The sequence below is a fragment of the Asterias rubens genome, chromosome 13 (assembly GCF_902459465.1).
Source record: "Asterias rubens chromosome 13, eAstRub1.3, whole genome shotgun sequence".
Taxonomy (NCBI): Eukaryota; Metazoa; Echinodermata; class Asteroidea; order Forcipulatida; family Asteriidae; genus Asterias; species Asterias rubens.
In genome coordinates this window covers 3,724,739-3,744,987 of record NC_047074.1, presented here as the reverse complement: position 1 = coordinate 3,744,987, position 20,249 = coordinate 3,724,739, and the positions used below count along the sequence as shown (strand labels likewise).

Here is a 20,249-nt window from a genome sequence, read left to right as displayed (position 1 = left end):
AAGTATGATTTATGCTTACTGCTAATGAGTAAGAATTAGTTAAATACAAGCAAACAGAATAATAGTCTACATAAAACAAATTATGTCAGTAATGTGTTAATTTAGAAGGTTAATTTACACAAGGAAGTTAAGTTATGTATTATAGGTAGCACAGTACATGTATGTGTAATGAAAGGATTTGACGTTTATTTGTTGGTATTAAACATGAATGGAACAAAAACAACTTTTGTTTCAGGGAAGTGAATTATCATGAACCTGATGTGATTCTGTTGCACTGAATGATGCATTTATGTGGCTGTGCTGTGCATACAGTTATTGCAAACTGGTAAAAGTAAAAGTTGTGACATGGCAGTTGTTAGTAACAGCAAGTGACTCAGTCAAAACAATTTACAAATGTAGATGAAAGAAGGTTGTCTTTTACTGAAGATGTAAAATGGATGAACATTTACATGTAAGTACATGGAAGACCAAGACCTTCCAAGTGAAGTTGATCAATTACATCAACAGAGGGCGTCTCTATCATTGGGTCGTACCGAAATGAGTAAATTCCAACAACAGAAGGCATTAACTACCATTGGTTCGATTTTGAGATTCAGCAAAACTGGTACAGACAGTTGTCAGTCGTGATGAATTCATAACAAAAAGCGTGCCCTCTGTTGAGTTATCACATTATGTGTTTGAGGTAGTAAGGACTTGGACCAAGAATAGTCCAAGACTGGTTTACGTCCAGGTTTGCCTTGGTCTCAGTCTCAGTATGCCAAGACCTGATATTGGACCGTCTCTACACTGATATATGTACATGTACATGAACAGGTAATAATAAGACAGAGTCCAAAACAGCAGCTGCAATTATGGCTGTGGCTTAATCATAGGAGGCCCAAAGGAACAGCTGCAGCCATAGCTTTAGCTGTAGTCGCCTGCGCAAATTTGGACACTGCCAAACTCTCACTTAATGAGCTGAAAAGATCCGTTTAGGGAAAAGACCGATCCATTAGGCTCCGCCCCACGGCGCACCTGTGAGCAAGAGCATGTGTGCCTCTCCAATGCCATTCTGCACAACTCTGCCGCGTGCGCCAAGCATACGTGCCGTGTGCGCCAAGCAACCATGTCGGACCTTAATTTGTCGGACCTTTGGTTGCGATATGGGTTGTGATTGGTCAATACGTAATGGGGCGGGGCTTAATGGATCGTTCTGTTGCACTAGAAGGCCCATCTTACAAACATCACCTTTGGTTCATTCATATTGTTTGGTATTGTGGCCTAAGGTGTTTTCAGGTCGTGGTATCTGTCATCTGTTATCCGACGTAAAGTGCCTTTTTCCAAACCTCTACTTGGACTCAGCCTCCAGCTTGGGCTCTGTCATAAATTTTGGAGTAGTGTACTTTCTGTACGATTTTTCTAACATTAAACGAAGACTGCAGCTGGAGACAGAGCCTAAGCTGCGATTTGGAAAGAACCCAAGGACTAAAGTCAGAGCCAAGAAATCCGAGCAGACCAAGGGCATTCGTTATGTGATGTCCGAGCAAATCCGTGGGTAAACACACAATGTATAGTGATTTGAGCTTGCACTGGAATATTAATAGCGATGTCAAACATCAAAGGCAGGCCTCGAAACAACCAACGGCACCCACAGCAATTGCCTTGGTGCCATGTGCTTTTGCTGTGGTGCCCTTTGCAAAGTTCCAATAGGTATTGACATTTTCCTCATACTGTAGGTGCCCCTACAAGAGAGAAATTCAAGCTGCAAAGGACTATATAATGGGTTGTCAAAAGCATGACACGTGTAGCGTAACCTGTCGTTTGTCCATTTTTCATGTGATGTGTAAAAGTGGAAGCCAAATGAAGCAATGAGCAGCAATGAATTTCATGTACATGTGGCTAGCTGAATCATTATGAAGATTCTTTTTACTAGTCCTCAGTCAAATCATAATGTGTTTAGTGCAGGTTGTAGCAGGAGAAATGATGTCTTGCAGGTTGTCCAGAAACCGGAACCCTTAACATTACTTATAAACAATTCACTTCACAGCATACCCTTAGTCACTTCAAGCTGGCATTGGTTCAAACTGGGCGGTGGGGTTAGTACAGCAACTGAGCATGATGATAATGTAACTAGTCATAGACTATGTAAACCTTATGTACCATAAACAGGGGTCGATTTCACAAAACTCTTCCTAAATTAGGAGTAGTCCTAGGCAATGCTAAGAGATATGTATGTAGGACTAGTCATAAGTTAAGACCAGTTACTGGTCCTAACTTCAGAAGTTAGGACCAGTAACTGGTCTTAACTTATGACTAGTCCTACATAAGACTAGTCTTATCTCTTTGTGAAATCGGACCCATGCTTTCTTTTGCAGGAATCGTGAAACTTTAAAATGGAGAAAAGCTCTTTTTGGTGGTGGTCAAACTTTTGGTTTTCGCTATTTTACCTTTTGATGTAGTTTCAGGTTTAAAAATCTTTCAAATTGTTTTCAGTTTTGATGTAGTTTCAGGTGTAAAAACCTTTCAAACTGTTTTCAGTTTAAAACAAGTTTGTGGTCACCAATAACAGTGAGCTTTTGACTCCATAAGGTGTGTTGATTGGAAAACAAGGTATTAAAATTGGCTGTCCAAAATCAGCCCAAATCCTGGGGCGACTTTGGACAACTTTTGACCCCCCCCCCAAAAAAAAAAAACCCAGAATCAGAGTAATTTAAACTAGTACTAGGAAAAATAGGTACAATTTGTCCAAAGCCACCCCATTTTACAGTAGTCCAATGTCCCCATCCAATGATGGAGTTTCTGTTCTCTAAGTGTTGCATTTTAATGTCTTCAGCTACCAAGATTTGCTAGAAACTATTTACCCGAATCTGTGATTAAACTACTACTAATTGTACATTGTTTCTATAGACCTTTTCGCAAATACCGGGGCGCGCGCGTAAAGCTTGGAATTAGGTGCATTGTGGTCTAGCTGGTATCCAAATTTGATCCTTATCTATCCCACAATGCACCTCAATCAACAGTCTGCGCTTGCGCATTGGTATTTGTTGATTTTTGATTCGAAGTTGAAATAAATTTACAGGAAAATAAATGTTATTTTTGCAATCATCTAGGCAAAAACAGGTATTCAGGTATATTGCACGAACGTTGTAGTCCCATCTAGCCCATAGCTAAACCACTTTTTAAACAAAATTTAAACAAAGAGCATTCATTTATTTATTTGTTCTTTTTAATTTTCTTTTCATAATAAATTAAAAGAACTGTGTGCAACTATTTTCAAATGGATCAAAACAAGAGATCCATGAAAATGTTTTTCCTTGGTGACATTTTCATGAAACTTAAAAAAATGAAAGACTGTCACAGATTGGTGTCCTGACTGTCCCCATATTGGAATTGTCTTCTCTTCTAAACCAATTTGGGAGTTTTGGTGGACTAACTTTTATTTACACATGTGGGTGGTTAACTAAAGCGAGAACAATTCCACATTTATTCCCCACCCCATACCAAAGCTCTGTGGTGCAGTCACTGGATATTCCTTTGAACACTGTTCTTCAACACTGTAAATAACACTGTGTGGACGTGTGTAAGTCCACATAGTGTTTTAAGTCTCTACATGATGTGGACTTTGTTAACTCTCAAGGCATCACTCGATATGCAGCATTAAACAAATTTGAACAGTGATAACTAGTCATTGTGCTATAAAGTCAAGTACGAGGAAGGTAGCGAGATTTTGTGTACCTACATGCGGTTATTATTACACAGCAACATGCACTATGATTATAAAGCGTGCTTAGTGTACAGCCTCAGCTTAGCTGGGGGGCAGAGAGAGGGGGAGGAGGGGGGCTCACGACTTGTTCCCGCTCAAAAAAAATACTCACCCATATGTTGCGTTATTACTTGCTGAGCCCGGGGGGCCTCAACCCTGACGGGCGTTTTGGGCGTAGGGGGTGGGGTGTGCTCTTCTGCATGTGATAAGGCAAACGGTCATGCAAAAAATAGTGGCACAAGACTCATATCACTGACACCTTGACTGAGCACTGCTTACATATCAAACCAACATGGCGGCCTAGCAACAAGGTCATAGGTCATTTTGTTCATCAATTGATGACTAAAGATGAGAGTTTATAACACAGATTTTTAGAAAAAGAGAACAAATTGTGAAGAACACAACTTTGTTTTAACAATCCATCACCGAAAAGAAGATTAAATAACTTGGAGGGAAAAAAAATGAAATATAGCCAACAAAGAACAAGACTATAAACAGCAAAAATGGAACATCAAGAAATATCCATCCACACTGTACAACATGCTGAAAGTTTTCAAATGCATTGATACATTGACATCATAATAAAGCTGTCCCCGCACTGAACAAGCATGCCACTTAAAATGTACTTTCAGTTTTTCATTTCATCCTATGTTGTAAGCCAGTATGGCCGTGGTGAAATTGGTGGCTACGTCTATTGCTAAGGAAGTCACTATAGGCTTGAAGATAAGACGCCCTCCAGCAACACCCTTAGCAACAGTCAAAACTCTAGCTGTATCCACCAATTCCAATACGAACCCAAGGCCGAGTCACACTGCGAAAACGATAACGATCACAACGCAAAAAGAACGCATTTTATTGGTTGAACTGCTCCACGCAGAATATGCACACGCTCATCCAACCAATAGAATGCGTTCTCTTTGCGTCGTTATCGTTATCGTTCTCGTTATCGCTGCAGTGGGACCGGGCCTTTAGGCTACATGTAATTGGCAGTTCCACAGTAACTCACATTTCGATTTTTCAAAATCAATTTCTTTGAAACTGAATCCAACTTGATATTCTGAAATTTGTGCTAGACAGTGACAAATATATCAGAACAGGTAGAATTATCCCCTCAAAAGCTTTTGCAAAATAAACCACCTCCTTAGAGAAATATACATTTAGAATTTGGATAGATTTCACCACACCTTTTAAAGATAACTTTCTCTTTAACTCAATCTGTGAATTTTTTTTTCACAACCTGGTGTAAAAAACAGGATTAGGAAAACCTTTGAAAATGTGTTGGGTTGAGATGAGTCTTCAGGGTGCAGTCAATAAAAATGGTGTTGTATCAGTGTTTGAAAAGGAAGAAGATGAAGGTATTATACTGAATTGGTCAGACATTGTAATTTTAATCTGAAAGCTTCCTGGTTTTCAAGTTCATACTAGAACAATTTTTTTTTGGGTGAAATATTTCTCCCTGAAAGCTTCCTGATGATGAAGTTCATTTGAGAATTATTCTTTTATGTGATTTTTTTTTTTGTATTTCACCCTGAAATGAATTCACATCCTGAAAGACTGTGTCTGAAAATTTAAGGACAATGAGTTTACATGCTGAAATTTATGCATGGTTTTTCACTTTCTTCTTCTGACTCACACAACGGACTGAGCCAAAATCACCACAGGTTTGTTATTCCACGAATTTGATTGCAGAAACACTGTCTGGGACTGTTTTGTCAGCTCTACCAATCCGTTACAATACCTCGGAGACAATTTGGGAGTTGCCTGCGTTTAAAACTGGGAAGACATCCATCTTGGACATCCAAGGAAGGCTTCCAACATTTCTAAAAGAGGCTCTACCCTAAAAACCAAGAGGTAATGAAGCCAACAATGACTTCCCAAACCACCAACAAGTTTCAAACTCAACAAGCACTTTTCACAACACAAATTCCTAGGGATTTTAACCCATTGGAAAGTCCTTGGGGATTTTAGCACCCATCACCACCCATCTTTCATTACTTTCTTGCAACTTCTTGGTTATTTTATGCATATGTTGGGATACACCAAGTGAGAATTTGGTCTTTGTCAATTACCAAAAGTGTCCAGTGCCTTTAAACTTACTCCCAAGCAGGGGTAGCTACCCGCAGGGAAAAAAGCTTCCGCGAAGGTTAGCAATCAAGTGTAAAAAGATCAACCAAACTTTCCCCCAGATATTTCCTGGGAAATCTCTCCAATGTGAAAAGGTCTTCAGAGTTTGGAAACACCAAGATTTCAAAATCAGCAAAGTTCACTATACTTCTGTCAAAAATGTTTATAGCATTAAGCACCCAATCCAAAGGCAACATGTCCCTTTCAATGAAATAATGGTGCAAAGACGAGCTAAAATGTTTTCACCTTTTCATCAAGGTACAATTACTTACACCATTCTAAAAATTACTAAATCATGGATACCATTTTAGCATATATTCTGCTGATTTTGAATTGATGGTGCTTTTCCAGTCCCTTCCCTCCACTTAAAAACACAAACAAGCAACAACCAAACCAACAAAACAGTTTCAATGAGATCAGGAAGGATCGTTTCAAAAACATCCACTTACCAACAGCTTGACTTAACCTAGCCTGTTGCTTGTTCTGTGGTGGAGGGTGCTGCATGCTGAGTGGCCGTTGGGGTGGGCCCTGTGGTTGCTGCGGCCTGCCCTGCTGCTGCTGCTGTGGCAGTCTGCCCTGGGGTGGCTGCTGCGGTCTACCTTGGGGCGGTGCTTGCTGCAAGGGAATCGGGCGGAGATTCTCTGGGGGTCTGTACCTAGAGGGAGGGGGCTCCCTCCGGCGACCCTCCTCAGCTTGGAGGCGGGCAAAGTTCTTCCGTAGGGTGGCCTCACTCGGACCCGGTAACATTGAACTAATTAAGACACACAGGCACAAATACAGTTACTGTTAATTCTATGTGTCCGTTGCAATAATTTTAACGAAGCAGGACCAAGAATGATTATCTTACAAAAAGTTGTACCGCAGTCTTACAAAAGGTTGTACCACAGCACCTTGTCAAACCCTCATAAGCTGCTACATAAATCGGACTCATCAACCATTAAAGCCTCAAAACCTGTCTTAAAAAGCATCTCTCTTTGTTCAAGCACCTTGAGCACCTTATTGGTGGATAAGTGCGGTAAATAAAACCAATGTTATTATTATTATTATTATTATTATTATTACATGTACCTTGGTTCTCCCTCATCTTCTATTTCAGCATCCTCGTCACTCTCGTTACTGTTGTAATCGTAATCTGTTGCTGAATCCTCAACTATTTCATTTCAAAACAAAAAATAAGCAAAGACTTTATTCACTGATCAGAACATGTTTAGCTTATGGTAAGCAGAAATAAATGGTTTCTTAAGGGTAAAGATCTTTCTGTGGCAAATCTTTCAAAAAATTTCAACAAAACACACCTTTTTTTCTAGAAATCATAACACAGTACTGTACATAACCCAGAGCTGCCAAACTTTGCACATTGCATCAGGTAGTTGTTGTACAACAATCAAGAAGATATTTAGAATTACATTCAACATAAAAACTTCCATAATTGGGGAGATTGTCCAATTTGTTCTTCAGAACATGGATAGATTGGTTTATCTTCAGGAAACTTCCTGCAAAATCAGGCAGTTGGCAGCTCTGCTTAAAACTGAAACTGGAAGTGAAAAAACAGTCTGGCTCTTTTTACATTTACTCTTAAATCATAATGATCATGAACAGCGAATCAGACAATGCTAACATGTAGATGATTGGAGGAGGGAATGGTTTGCAACATTGAGGTCACGGGTCATGTAAGGGTCAGGGGTCATGTAAAAGGGTCAGGGGTCAGTGTACAAGGGTCAAAGAAATGACGTTGCATGTAAACAAAACAAACTTACACCTGTTTCAGACAGGCCATCCAGAGTCGCGCCGAATCAAATTTGTACATTTGACGTCTGAAATAGTTAGGAGCGACTGCATGGCTAGAAGTCGAAATATTGACTGTTGCAGTCGTTCAGAACGACTCTGGAGCGCCTTGTCTTCAGACGTCGATCTTGTCATGAGCCGAGCCAATGTAAATGTTTTGGTAAGTTTGCCGGTCTGAAACCAAAATTTATTTGAGTTGACCTAGAGTCGTTCCTAATCTTTTTGGTTCGGCGTGACTCTGGCCTTCCTGTCTGAAACGGGTGTTAAACATTCACAACACCTTGTACAACCAAAGGTGTTTACTGATCAATAGAGGGCAGTGTTTACAGTTCACAATCTACTTGTATGTACCACCAATGGTAAATGGAGAGCATCATGCATTCACTAAGTTTTATGTAGAAAGAAATTATTGCTTAAAAACATTACAAACATGGTGCACTGTAACTGACTGTTGAAAAGATAGGTACTGTAAGAGTAAAATCTGGGAAAATGAAGAACTAAAATTCCACATAACTGAGGAGATTACTGGGGGTTGGATTATACTTCATGCAAATATTTTCAGCCTTCAAGAAAGACTCTGCCAGGGTCGAAACGTCCGCCGATTAACTATTTTTCTATGTTTGACTATTTCACTGTTGCAATGCGTTCGTGTTGGCATGCTCCAAGAATGGCCTTTGCCACTGCAACAGAAGTTTCACTAAGGCCCATATATAACAACATTGCTACATTTACTCTGCAAAATGTGTTTTCACTTTATTTGCAAAATTATTCAATGCTCAAACTCTGGAATTTCAGATTGAAAAACCAAAGCCACTTTCACATTTTGTCAAATAGTTTAACTTACAAAATCAAGGATGGAAGAAAATGGCTGCAGCAGCAATGATTGTGGGTCAGACTTTAGAAAGTTGTTATGCAAAAACATATTGCTTAACAATGTATCTCCTTAGCAATAATAAACAGGACACCGGTCATAATGCATGTACATTACAAGGCAACTTGACTGGTTAACCAACTCCAGCTCAGCAAGTTTGTCCATATTAGTCTAGCTTAATAGGATTGGCCCCAGACGGCAAACATTTTGATGCAAAATCTGAACACTTCAAGTACAGAAAAAGTAACTTCGCATGTTGGGTATGAACCAGCCTTGAACATGAAAAGAAATCCAATCATGAGGGGGGAAAGGTGAACAAACTTTTAGTGAAGCAGATAGGAGAAATATTTCGGTGGAATTCTGCCTTTGATGATACAAGTGTGAATATTGGCACGCAGTCAGAGTATGTCATGAGAAAAAAAATTTGGCTATTTGAATTTTTGTAGGTGGCTTTACCCTTACACTGATATGTGTAAGCTCTTGTATACTCAATACTATCAGAGTTCTGTGAAATCACAAACTTCACAGGCATATCCTCGGGAGGCATTCAAACTCAATACCTTTACCTAATAGACCACCAAGATGGCCCGGTAGGTAGAGGCCGTTCAAATCCTTTATTTTAGCAGTGCACTGCAACGATTTAATAGATGTTAAAGTTGAATCTGGGATAAAGAACATCATTTGGTTTTACCCTTTACACAGATGTGTGTTAGCACTGTATACATGTAATCAGTACTTTTCTGAGGTCTGTGAAGAAGGAAAAAATCACACGCATACCTGTATATTTGAATTTTGAAAAAAAATGTACAATATCATGCAGTTTAAAAAAAAAAATTCCAAAATGGCTGTCATTGCTTGTTATTCTACTTGGTATGGCCTATATAATAGCCAAAGCTTTCTTTTGACACACTCTGACTATGTGCCAAATTCCATGCCTGTATCAACAAAGGCACAACCCCATCACATATCTGCTATACTACATGTATATGGAAAGAAATTAAGTAACCAAACCACGTATAAATGATGATGGCGTAGTTACCATGAATTGGGACAGCTACACCCTGTCCTGATGCAGCAAGAAATTACCATTGAGGGGAAAACAAGGCGTTAAATATGAACTTCCTACATGGAACATCAGGCCAGTAAACTTACCACCGTAACTTACCAATAAGCCACTTTGAGATATGGCAGGACACAATACTATGACACTAGTTGGGTTTGGGTGAAATTAGGTTCGAGTTAATTTGTCAGTGTACACCCAAACCATATAGCGCACTCCTACAGTGTCCATCATATTTCAAAAAGGTCAAAGGCTTATACAGCATAATGTAATGAACTTCTTGATAGAAGACATTTTGTCCAGGAAATGTCTGTATATACACAAAACAAGTTGTTTTACATGTGCTTTGTGAAAATGTTTATTCTGGCAGAACACAGAGTCTGAATGAGAATCAGAATTATCTGTTCTCAATCAATAGTACATGCCGAAAAATGCTGGAGTTTTATTAAGTGGGTTTTTAGAATGCCTTATGCACGGAAACAAGATGGCAAACAGGTGTGGATGAAAAGCTACAGATTATTTTTGAAGATAAACTTATAAGTAAAGTTATTTTGCCTGACTCTTTATCTTTTTTAACCCCCCTACTCTCATTGTTTGGGCGTTCAGCAATCCCAGGACCTTTCCATTTTTTTAGAGGTAAGCGCCGACATAAAATAGAACCTCTGGGGATCACTAACGAGAGTCCTACTTTCAACAATTGCACTCGACACAGTCTATACTTTTATACTGTGCAAAGTCTTGCCAGGCACAGAACAGCTCTAATGTCCATGTACAGGTGTGCCACAACACAAAAACCATTTAATGGAATGGTTTCAAATGGTTGGTCAACTCACTGGGCAATGTCAATAAGAGTAAGAGGGTTAATGGACAGCTTCCAAAAGTTCTGTTAGCCCAAAAAGGTTGACCACAACTTTTGTCTGAATCGTCAAGCCCCAATGTCTTTCTGCAAATCAAATAAACCAATACAGCAATGGGAGACTTTTGGGAACTCTAGGTGACAGCAGACTTACCAGGTAAATCCATTGGACTTGAAAATGTGAGCGTAGACTTTATCGCAAATACACAGTACACGCGCATGCAATGGAATGAGGCGCGCATGCTGGTCTAGCTAGCGTTTAAATAGACCAGCATGCACCTCATTCAACAGTTAGCACTTTTGCAATGGGTATTTGCAAAAAGGTCTATGCTCAGACTGACGTTATCAATGAAAAGTTACCTGGTATGACTGCTGCCACCTAGCGTTCAAAAGTCTCCAATTGAAATTGTTTAATTGAATCTCAAATCCCACGCGGACCAAGACAATTCAGTCCTGGACTTACCTCTTTTCTTCTTAGTGCGATCGATGTGGTCCTTGAGTTGGATTCGAACCTGCCTCTCGTTGGGCAAGTCTTTGATGTATGGGTGCTTCAGGAGCTGCTGTGTGTTGGGGCGATCGTGGTAGTTCTTAACCAAACACTTCTCGCAAAAGTTGGAGAACTTCTTACTCCTAATATATAAATAAATTTAGAAATACATGGTTCATACTTCATACCTCGAATGCGAGTGCTAAGCGAATTTTGGTGACGCAACCATCGGTATGCAATTGTTCCAATTGTGACGCAAGAAAATTTGCTTCGACGAAGCTTTCGCAGGAAGTATGAACCAGACTTTTGCTGCATCCAAGGCAGGGTTCACACGATGCACAAGCTTGTGTATCGAGCTGTCATGCGTGAAAAACCAGTTTTACTTCACAACAAATTAACAAAAATCACCAATGCTCCAGACTGCACAGAGTTTAGGGCTTTTAAACTCAAGATAAACACCAATTCAAAAGTATACACAAACAAAAATTGGCTCACTTTTAATAAAGATATTAATTGTGTTCCAATTAAAAAAACCGAAAGCAAGAGATATGCAAATTAAGAGGGAGCTTTTTATGATCTTACCATTTCTTGCTCTTCATCCTGGGTGGTGGGTTTCTAGGGATTAGAAAGAGCGCCCTCATGGGGTGCATATCACAAAGGGCTGTAACAAAGAGAGAACGAAGTTTGAGTGTGTTAACAAATGCTTGCAAGTTGACAAATGCATCCTGCAATTATCATAAACTGCACGTTCACCAAATAAACTGCGTACAACAGTCGAGAGTAAGCAAAATTTTGTACCATTGCACTCTAAAATATAACTCCACAGATTATTGGTTTGCGGGAATGAGACCCTACTCCATTGCTTCATGGCTGAAGTCAATCATACTGGTTGAATTTGACAAAATAGGCTCGAGTTCTACCAGATTGAAAACTGAGCTTACATTATGAGACTCTATTTCCTATTTTTTTTTACCAGTGTGCCATGTAACAAGTATGGCACATAATCCATATATGCACATTAGGCATCCTATGTTTCCAGAGCGCTGTGCCTTAAGGTCTGTTGCATATTTTGCATCATTCTGCTGTTGGTGACTGTTGTACATAGAGTGCTTGGCAGAGGGACCCAAGTCTCTTACTGTACACCTTTATCATTCTGCCACCACCTTGGCCATGTTCCTTTTAACATTGTACCAGCAGTAAATAACAAATCCATTGCACGAAAAAGCAACCAGACTGTTTCTCCTTCCAATCTTGGTTACGATCCTTTGATTTGAATGGAAGAAAATCATGATTGTCGCACCATGATAAAGGTCTATAGACCCCTTGCCTATCCCGCAGTGCACTGACACACGACTCACCCTTCTGTCATTTTTGGAGTCAAAACCATGCACAAACATGCCCTTTGAGATTTGACTTCCAAAATGATGGAAATAGTTGACCCATATTGTTCAGAGGTGCGTTCCACACTGTGTGAGGAGTCTATAGAAATCAATAGACCCTTGCATAATGCAAAACGCTACCAGGTGTACACTGAGGTTTCGCAAATGTTTTACGCGCAAAGAACAGCTATCGTCCAATAATCTGCCTCCTTTCGACCTTAGGGGTGGCGCTTTTTGTGAGTGTGACATATATGCCAGGGGGCTATACCTTTCTGATTGGCACGCAACCAACATTCTTTGTGGAACAGGCCCCCATGAGAGTCAGACCAAACTTACGTGGTTGTCCCTCTGCCATCTCCAATGCAGTGATCCCTAGCGACCACAGATCGCTACGGTTATCGTATGTGGCATCAGGATTCTCATCACACGCAATGACCTCCGGTGCCATCCAATACGGGGTACCGATGAAGGTGTTTCTACGGCCGATAGTCTTGTCCAACTGAGCACTCACTCCAAAGTCAACTGTTAAGGAAATAGTTTTAAAATGTGTGTTATTTTTTGTCTATTGGCCGTCAAACAGAATGCTAAACAATAACGTTTATTTTTCTATTACTGCCAAACTTTCTCTTCACTTTCAATATAATTTATTTAATTACAAATACCCCTTAAGAAGTTTTATGGAAAAGGATTGTTCAACTTGGAGGAGAATGATTTAGGATACATTAATTTTAAGGAAATAATAATTAGTTAATTGTTAATTCATGAAAGAGGCTGACCTAGTTTGACCTCAGCGTCCTCTGTCAGCAACACATTTTGTCCTTTTATGTCTCTGTGGATTACATGGTTGGCATGGAGATGGCTTAGACCCTGGAAGAATACAAAAACAATTGAGAAATTAGTTATTAAAAAACGTCCAATGCATGACTTTGTGAGCATTTAGTTGATGTTGTTTTTGTCAGAAGGTGTACTTTTATACTAAAGGGTATACATGTACATGCAGTAGGTACTTTTTGTAGGACAAAAAACACAATGTCCACAGATTTACACTAAACTTACACAGTTTGAAGATAATGATAGTAGAAAGCTTCCCTGAAAATATTACATGCTGAGGTGCTGTAGTTTTTGAGAAATGAGTAAAACAATGTCATAAAAATAATTTTCGTCTCAGTGATCATGAGACGAAAATTATTAGCACCTTAGCAAGTAATATTTTAAGGTACGTTTTCTACTATCATTACCTTCAAACAGTGTAAGTTTGATGTAAATCTGTGGACATTGTGTTTTTCGTTACAAAAATTACCCAAATCCTTTAACCCAAATCCTTTAAACCCAGCTTGTAAAATAATTTAATGTTGCAGTTTTACATCGAATCATGAGAAAAATTTGGGATCTTTTCATTCAACTCAGAGTTTCAGACGGCTGTCCCAGGATGCATTGGTACAAATGCCAGGGGAAGTTGGCGTTCAACATCCAGCCACCATCTTAGAGATAAACTGATAATGAAACAAAAGACACGCACAAATTTGCATGTGCGGCGCATAAGACTGGCCAATGAACAACCTCCTTTTGACATCTAGGCGAGGATGCTCTACTCACATTACGTCACATGCATAAGGTCTATTTCTCTTGTCAGGATCTCACCCTGATGACACATCTGGAGTGCGTTTTGGCGACCCCAACCAAAAACTGTTTCTGACGTCATAACCAATACGGTAACCGAGCTCACAACTCTGTTATCATTCAGTCTGAACAGCAGAACCAACGACCAACAACCGAAACAGTTTTTGGTTGGGGTCGCCAAAACGCACTCCAGGGTCGACCTGGGCAAGCTAATGAAATACACTACATGTACTCCATTAATAGTACACACACATACTCATCGTATTAGACTCAAAGGGTATCAACAGTTAAATTTTACTTTAATGCACAATTTAAATTGCACTAGGCACTGAACATCTACATTTTGTACACTACAGCACAAAGTACATGGCCCTTAAGTTGCTCTCGATCAATGTCATTCAGAGGGTACACAGGCGTACACATTGCACACTTATGTATGTAAACGACAGTTCAATTTGTACCATATAATAATATTCCATGATCATGCGAGCAATGAATCTACATATGTACACTTAATGAGAGTTTTTCCACCCCACTATGCTAACATGCATGTTTAATAATCACACACACGTCCTCACTGCATGCGACAATTATTTGTCAGAGTAGAACCCTTAAAAAAAGAAAAAAATCCCCCACGCAGTACTACTACATGTAGGCATGGAGGAAGATGTAGACAACAGCGCTACCCTGCCCCCCCCCCCCCTCCAATCTGCTTCATTAACTCCACCAGCTCTAGTAGGCCCCCCAGCCATCAACTCCTGACTTCAAGAAGCCACACAGTGAGTTAGTGTGTAGTAGCTTAAACACACACGCAATCCCTTCATCCCGTTGCCCTCAATGGTACATGCAACTGCTTCCCGCTCGACCTACATGACTAAAGACTGGAAATGATGCTACTGTCACTGTGCATTGCTAATGACATCCCTCAGGCAGTGAGATGCTGGACATATTATTATCCATATAATGCAGGAGACATGACACAATTACAGGAATGTCAAATCCTATACATGTATGTACACACAGCTAAACCTGATGAACATGAACTGCACACTTAAAATGTACTACATCAAGGAATTTTTAAGGCAAAAAAATACCTTGGGTTTTTGGAACAGTTTGGTTGCTTTTAAAATCCTACATGAATATACTGTACCATTCTGTGATTTCATTTCAAAAGGTGGTATTTTTTTTTAGTCACAGAATATATATGCCTACATGTATGCAACTTTGGTAAAATTTCATTTCAAGTACGGTTTTTAAGATTTCAAAGAAAATGTGGGAGCTAATCTCTCTCACACAAACAACGATCTATGTCATAGAGGCATATGTAAAATGAATATGAACTGCAAAAATCACGAAATTAAGATTCCGTTACTAGTAGAGGATAACACTTGAACCCAGAACCTTGTAACTGCAAGTCCTGCAGACTAACCACTGGACCACTGGATGATTGTTTGAACATAATGTAGGGTTGTGGGAACATAAGGGTGTAGGAACAAAAGGGTGTCGGAATATAGCACAGTCACCATATTGCCAGCCCAGATTAATGGAACAATCCACTCTGCAAGTAGCACAGCGATAGTGACTTGCCAACGATAAGACTATTATTAACATTGACCTTCTCACCTCCCGCTTCAGTTATTCTGAGAGTACGGAAGATCAACAAATGATAGAAGTGTGATGTGCCACTGATTATGATACGACCCTGCATGGTAAATGATCCGCTGTATGGCCGAATGATTCAACGGTAGACATGTCAAGCAGTATTTTCTGCTTTTTTTAAAGCTTCTCCATGAAATTGGGCCCTGGTGATGATGATTTTGACAAAGGATGATTTTGACTTGTCCTACTTTGGATCTTCAAGCCTGATACTTCATGGAGGCAATGGAGGTGATTGCCTCTATGCCCAATTAAAGCCTGGATGGGCTTTATGAAATCGGGCCCAGCAATATCCTTGACACTGCATGAACAATAAGGCCAATTAGGCCAAAAAACATTTAACATTATGGACTAGACAGGTGAGCAAGGAAGTTTTGCTTTCGCATAAAATGAATTACGCAGGCCTATACGTACTTAACATAACCATAAAGCATTCTATGCTTTCAAAACTACAAAGTACATGTACACATTGTACAAATGTAGCGCATCAATATAGTACATGTACATCATAGATTGTACTGTAGTTTACCTCCCCACCAGGTGCATTACAAAACCCTACACAGCATTAGTACAACCAATGTACAGACTGCTGCTACACCAACAATGTACACTCCCCATGTTATTATTAAATGGCAGTATAATAGGCCTACACATTATAATGAGTTGTTGGCAAAGGTTCTCCAATGTGGGTTTATGGCTAAAGGCTATGCACAGTAACTCACTGTCATTGACCCCTGCAAACCTTTTACATTTTCTTCCTCCTTGAGTTGAGTGTGTGTGTACATTGTACATTGTATGACACTGTTGACAGTTGCACAAAGTGAACTGTATGAATATCATGCACAACATACAACCTTGAGTAAATATTAGAGCCAAGATCAAATTTGTGTTGCAGTACTGCTGGAATACACTCAAACTTTGCAGAGATGTAAAGAAACTTGTAGCAACAAAACGAACAGTTTATTAGCTTGCAGTCTAACAAAATTTAGACAATAATTAATAATATTTATAATAACAATGGAAATTTGAATTATATACATGTAAGTGCCAGTAACCGCCGCAAACGGCGCTGCCCTACAAAAAACAACCAACAAGCAATGAAAGTAGCATAACAAAATAAGAAAAAGAAAATTAACAAAATGCTTCTCTACAGGGATGAGTTTTTAAACTGTCTTGAATTTGTTTAGTGAGTTGGAAAGTTTCACACTACATTTAAAAATGAAGTTATAAGTTCTGCAACACATGGCCTAATTTCATACCAGCAGAACGGACACAACAAATTCCAGATAAAAGACTTTCTGTACATTTCTAAAGGCAAACGCCAAGCCATTGGCTTTCCCTGCAGTAACCCTTTTCAAAAACCAACACTCCTTTTAACTTTCATTGTTACATTCCCTGGACAGCACACCTATAGCCGAGACTTCCAAGTATTAAAGTTGACACCATGCCAGAAGGCAAATGAAACAAAGCTATTGAACCCTTTCTCACATCCTGCTCATTGTACTATCTTGTTTTGATATTACTACCATGTGGTCGGATTAAGAAGCCTAATATTTGATGTGGAAATTTTTAAATAACCACAGTTTTATTGTTCAATGGTTGCCACCTTTCACAACTTCATTTAATAAAACCACAAGGGAAAGTGACTGCGCAAATTTCAGCTAATTTGGGGTTAAAGGAAGACAAATTAACTAGAGCGAGACTTACCGGGCACATGTATACAGTCTCTGTGAACATGTACTACACTACAACAACTGCTTATTATAATGTAAAACTAACGATATAGGCCTATGTACAACATGCTTGTTTAGAAATATTGAAATCTTGTCCAATGTGGTACTACTTCATGAACTTAGCAATTCCATAAGATTTGCACTTTACTTTGTAAAATTTGGTTTAAAACAAATGAAGCTCATTTCCATAGGTATAGTACTTCTTTGTAGTGAAAGCTATGACATACATTTAAATGATTTGTTGTCAATAGTTCAATATTAGTCAGTGTTGTTAGTCTGTTGGTGTATTTGTTTGATGTAGTGTCTGTCCGTACATTAGAACAAAAACCATTGCTTTACCCTATGCCTTTAAATGTTGTCCTGTTTTGTGAATATTTATCCAACTTCCAAGTAAATTGTTATAAACTACTTCTCTGGTTCATCAGTATGTACATGTACATGTTTGTATTATCATGGCAACATTGAAATAAAAATATTACTAATAATAGTTTGACAATTGACCTTAAAAGCGTGATAACATTTTCACTAGCTATACATCATGACCCTCATCACTGTAAACAATCATGGCCTATTTTCATGTCTATTTATCTTATTTTACCCCATGGATTAAGATAAACTTTGGAACCTTTAGCTGTCTGATAGTGGAAATTGGCTGGCCCACTTGATAGTGACCCCAGATAATTTTTTAAAGGTGTGGTTGAGGTTTTGTTCATTGCAAATTTCACATTAACGCCTGTTGCTCCTGGGCCACAAGCAGAAAAAACTGCTAGACAAATGTCTTTGCCAAGCAAAAATTTAGTCGGGCACCAGCCACAACAATGCAAACTTCATTTAATTTGGGCTGATAACCCCTTTCTGCTAAGCAATAATATTCTGTGCTTAGCAAGTTTTTTAAATATAACATTAGGCCCAGATAATTTCTACATTTGACAGGGTGGTGGAAGGAATTTAATCATAACCTCCTGCACCAAAATCTCTTCTCACCCCTGAGATCATTCAAAAAGAAATGTGTATACAGGTTTCATTTAACTTTATCCAGTCGTAGAAAATATGCCGCCACACCGCATTCACACCCAATGAGCCCCCCCCCCAAACCATGGCACCATAATGCTATCCCATCAACGCAATATGAGAAGGATCTGAAATTTCTTCATGTAGACTTCTTTTCCACCAGAGCCACCACCCCTGGGAAATGCTCGATTGCAAGGGCTCCACAATGTGTGATTTATAACCACAATTCTCCAGTCGTTTTAATGCCAAATGTCATGAGTACACAACGACAAAAGGCTTTTGGAGTCAACGTGTTTGAGTGAACTCTTTGTACGTTTCCTAGGTGCATGTATTTACACATTCGGGAAATAGTAACTTGATTAGAAAATGAGAATGTCTGTATGACATTTTGAAGAGCTGTCAACATTTGCATTGTGCAATCAGGGCATCGTGCATTGTGCAATCCCCAAAGCAATTTTAGCATCAATATTAAATCGTTGGATTACCAGCTGCTAAATAAATATAGGATTCGAACTACCTCTACATGTAGCTACAGGGCATTCTTGGTGGTCTAGTTGGTAAGACATCTGCTCTAGAAATGCCATGGTCATGGGTTTGAATCCCACTCAAGTAATATGCCTGTGATTTATTTTAAAGAACTTTGGGAAGTACTCAGAATACAGCGCTAACACATATCGGTGTAAAGGTTAACAACAACAAAAATCTTTATCTCTGGTGCAAATTTAACATTTATAGAGATATTTAGAATTGAATACATTCAGCATCAGGGAAAGGATTTCCATAATCAGGGAGATTGCAAAATTTGCTCATCACAACGTTGAAAGATTGTTTCATTTTCAGGGAACTTTCTGCAGTACCACTATCAGGGAGAGTTGACAGTTATGCATTTTGAAGGGGCACCAAGGCCACCCTGGCACCAAGTGCAATGGAGGTAATGACAGCCTGCATGCAACTCTTGGCTTTCATTATCAATTGCAGTAAAGGTATAAATAAGGGAATCAATGTGTGGTGAAGAGGTTTTCAACTAGTGGTTTAATCCCAACGAGGCCCAGCTAGGAAATGGTAAAGCCCTCCGCCGCCTTCAGGTAAACAACTCCTTATAAGGGAATGCTGTGCGCATCGACCGTATCGCGTGATGTGGCACAACTGTTTCAGCCGTTGCTCTCGACCAATAGGAATGAAGAAACTTATCAGAACAGGTGCAAGCTCGCATGTCACGCCCATGTTTCAACACTTTTTACTGGTCATAAACAAAGGTTTATACACACCCACGTGAGGCGCTCTCAACCAATAGGAATAGCGAAACTGTCTGAGGTGTTTATGAATACAGGATTAGTTAGGATGAAAACATCTTATTTGTTTCATTTAAGTCTGAAAGATTCTTGATTATACAGTTCCCACTAGAACCATTTTCTCTGTGAAACATTTCTCTCATATTTTAACAGTGTTTGTTTAACACTTCATAAACATTGCCAAATCGTCGCCTGTCTGCCAGAAATACTAAATATCCCAGGTATTTACGAATGCGATTGCAGCCTCTACAGTAATTCAGAAAGGGCCCAAGACTTACCCTCAGTATCTCCCTGCAGATGTAAGCTATCCATTCCTCCTTCAATGCGTTCCCCTTGGTGGCCTTGACGAGATCAGTCACTGAACCAGCCCCGCAAAACTCCATCACAAGCTACAAACAAGAGGAAGAAAACCAGGGAACTGATGAGGACAGGCCTCGAAATAACCAACAGCACCCACAGCAATTGCTGTGGTGTCCTGTGCGAAATCCCCATTGCTTATTTTTGTGCTGTATCATCCATTCACAAATAAATCCAGTACAACAAACTTTAACTGTTTATTTCACTGAATGACATTTTCACAAGTTATTTGTGTGATTTGTTTGTTTGATTGAAAACTTAAGACGAAAATGAATT

At 39.4% G+C, this 20,249-nt stretch overlaps 1 protein-coding gene across 6 annotated transcripts in view; it reads right to left on the bottom strand.

Annotated features, from left to right (window-relative positions):
• LOC117298305 (mitogen-activated protein kinase kinase kinase kinase 4-like) overlaps window positions 1-20,249 on the bottom strand; it is a 61,098-nt gene that overhangs the window by 19,534 nt on the left and 21,315 nt on the right. For 4 of the 6 annotated variants that reach the window (XM_033781456.1, XM_033781458.1, XM_033781460.1 and 1 more), the window contains exons 6-14: window positions 19,895-20,005; window positions 13,081-13,171; window positions 12,641-12,826; window positions 11,508-11,586; window positions 10,902-11,068; window positions 9,562-9,588; window positions 6,935-7,016; window positions 6,316-6,617; window positions 3,855-3,938 (exon numbers count right to left, since the gene is read on the bottom strand). In XM_033781456.1, the coding sequence (XP_033637347.1) occupies window positions 3,855-3,938; window positions 6,316-6,617; window positions 6,935-7,016; window positions 9,562-9,588; window positions 10,902-11,068; window positions 11,508-11,586; window positions 12,641-12,826; window positions 13,081-13,171; window positions 19,895-20,005 (1,129 nt within the window). The remainder of the gene's footprint in view (window positions 1-3,854; window positions 3,939-6,315; window positions 6,618-6,934; window positions 7,017-9,561; window positions 9,589-10,901; window positions 11,069-11,507; window positions 11,587-12,640; window positions 12,827-13,080; window positions 13,172-19,894; window positions 20,006-20,249) is intronic. The other 2 variants (XM_033781459.1, XM_033781457.1) reach the window with 2 other exon arrangements.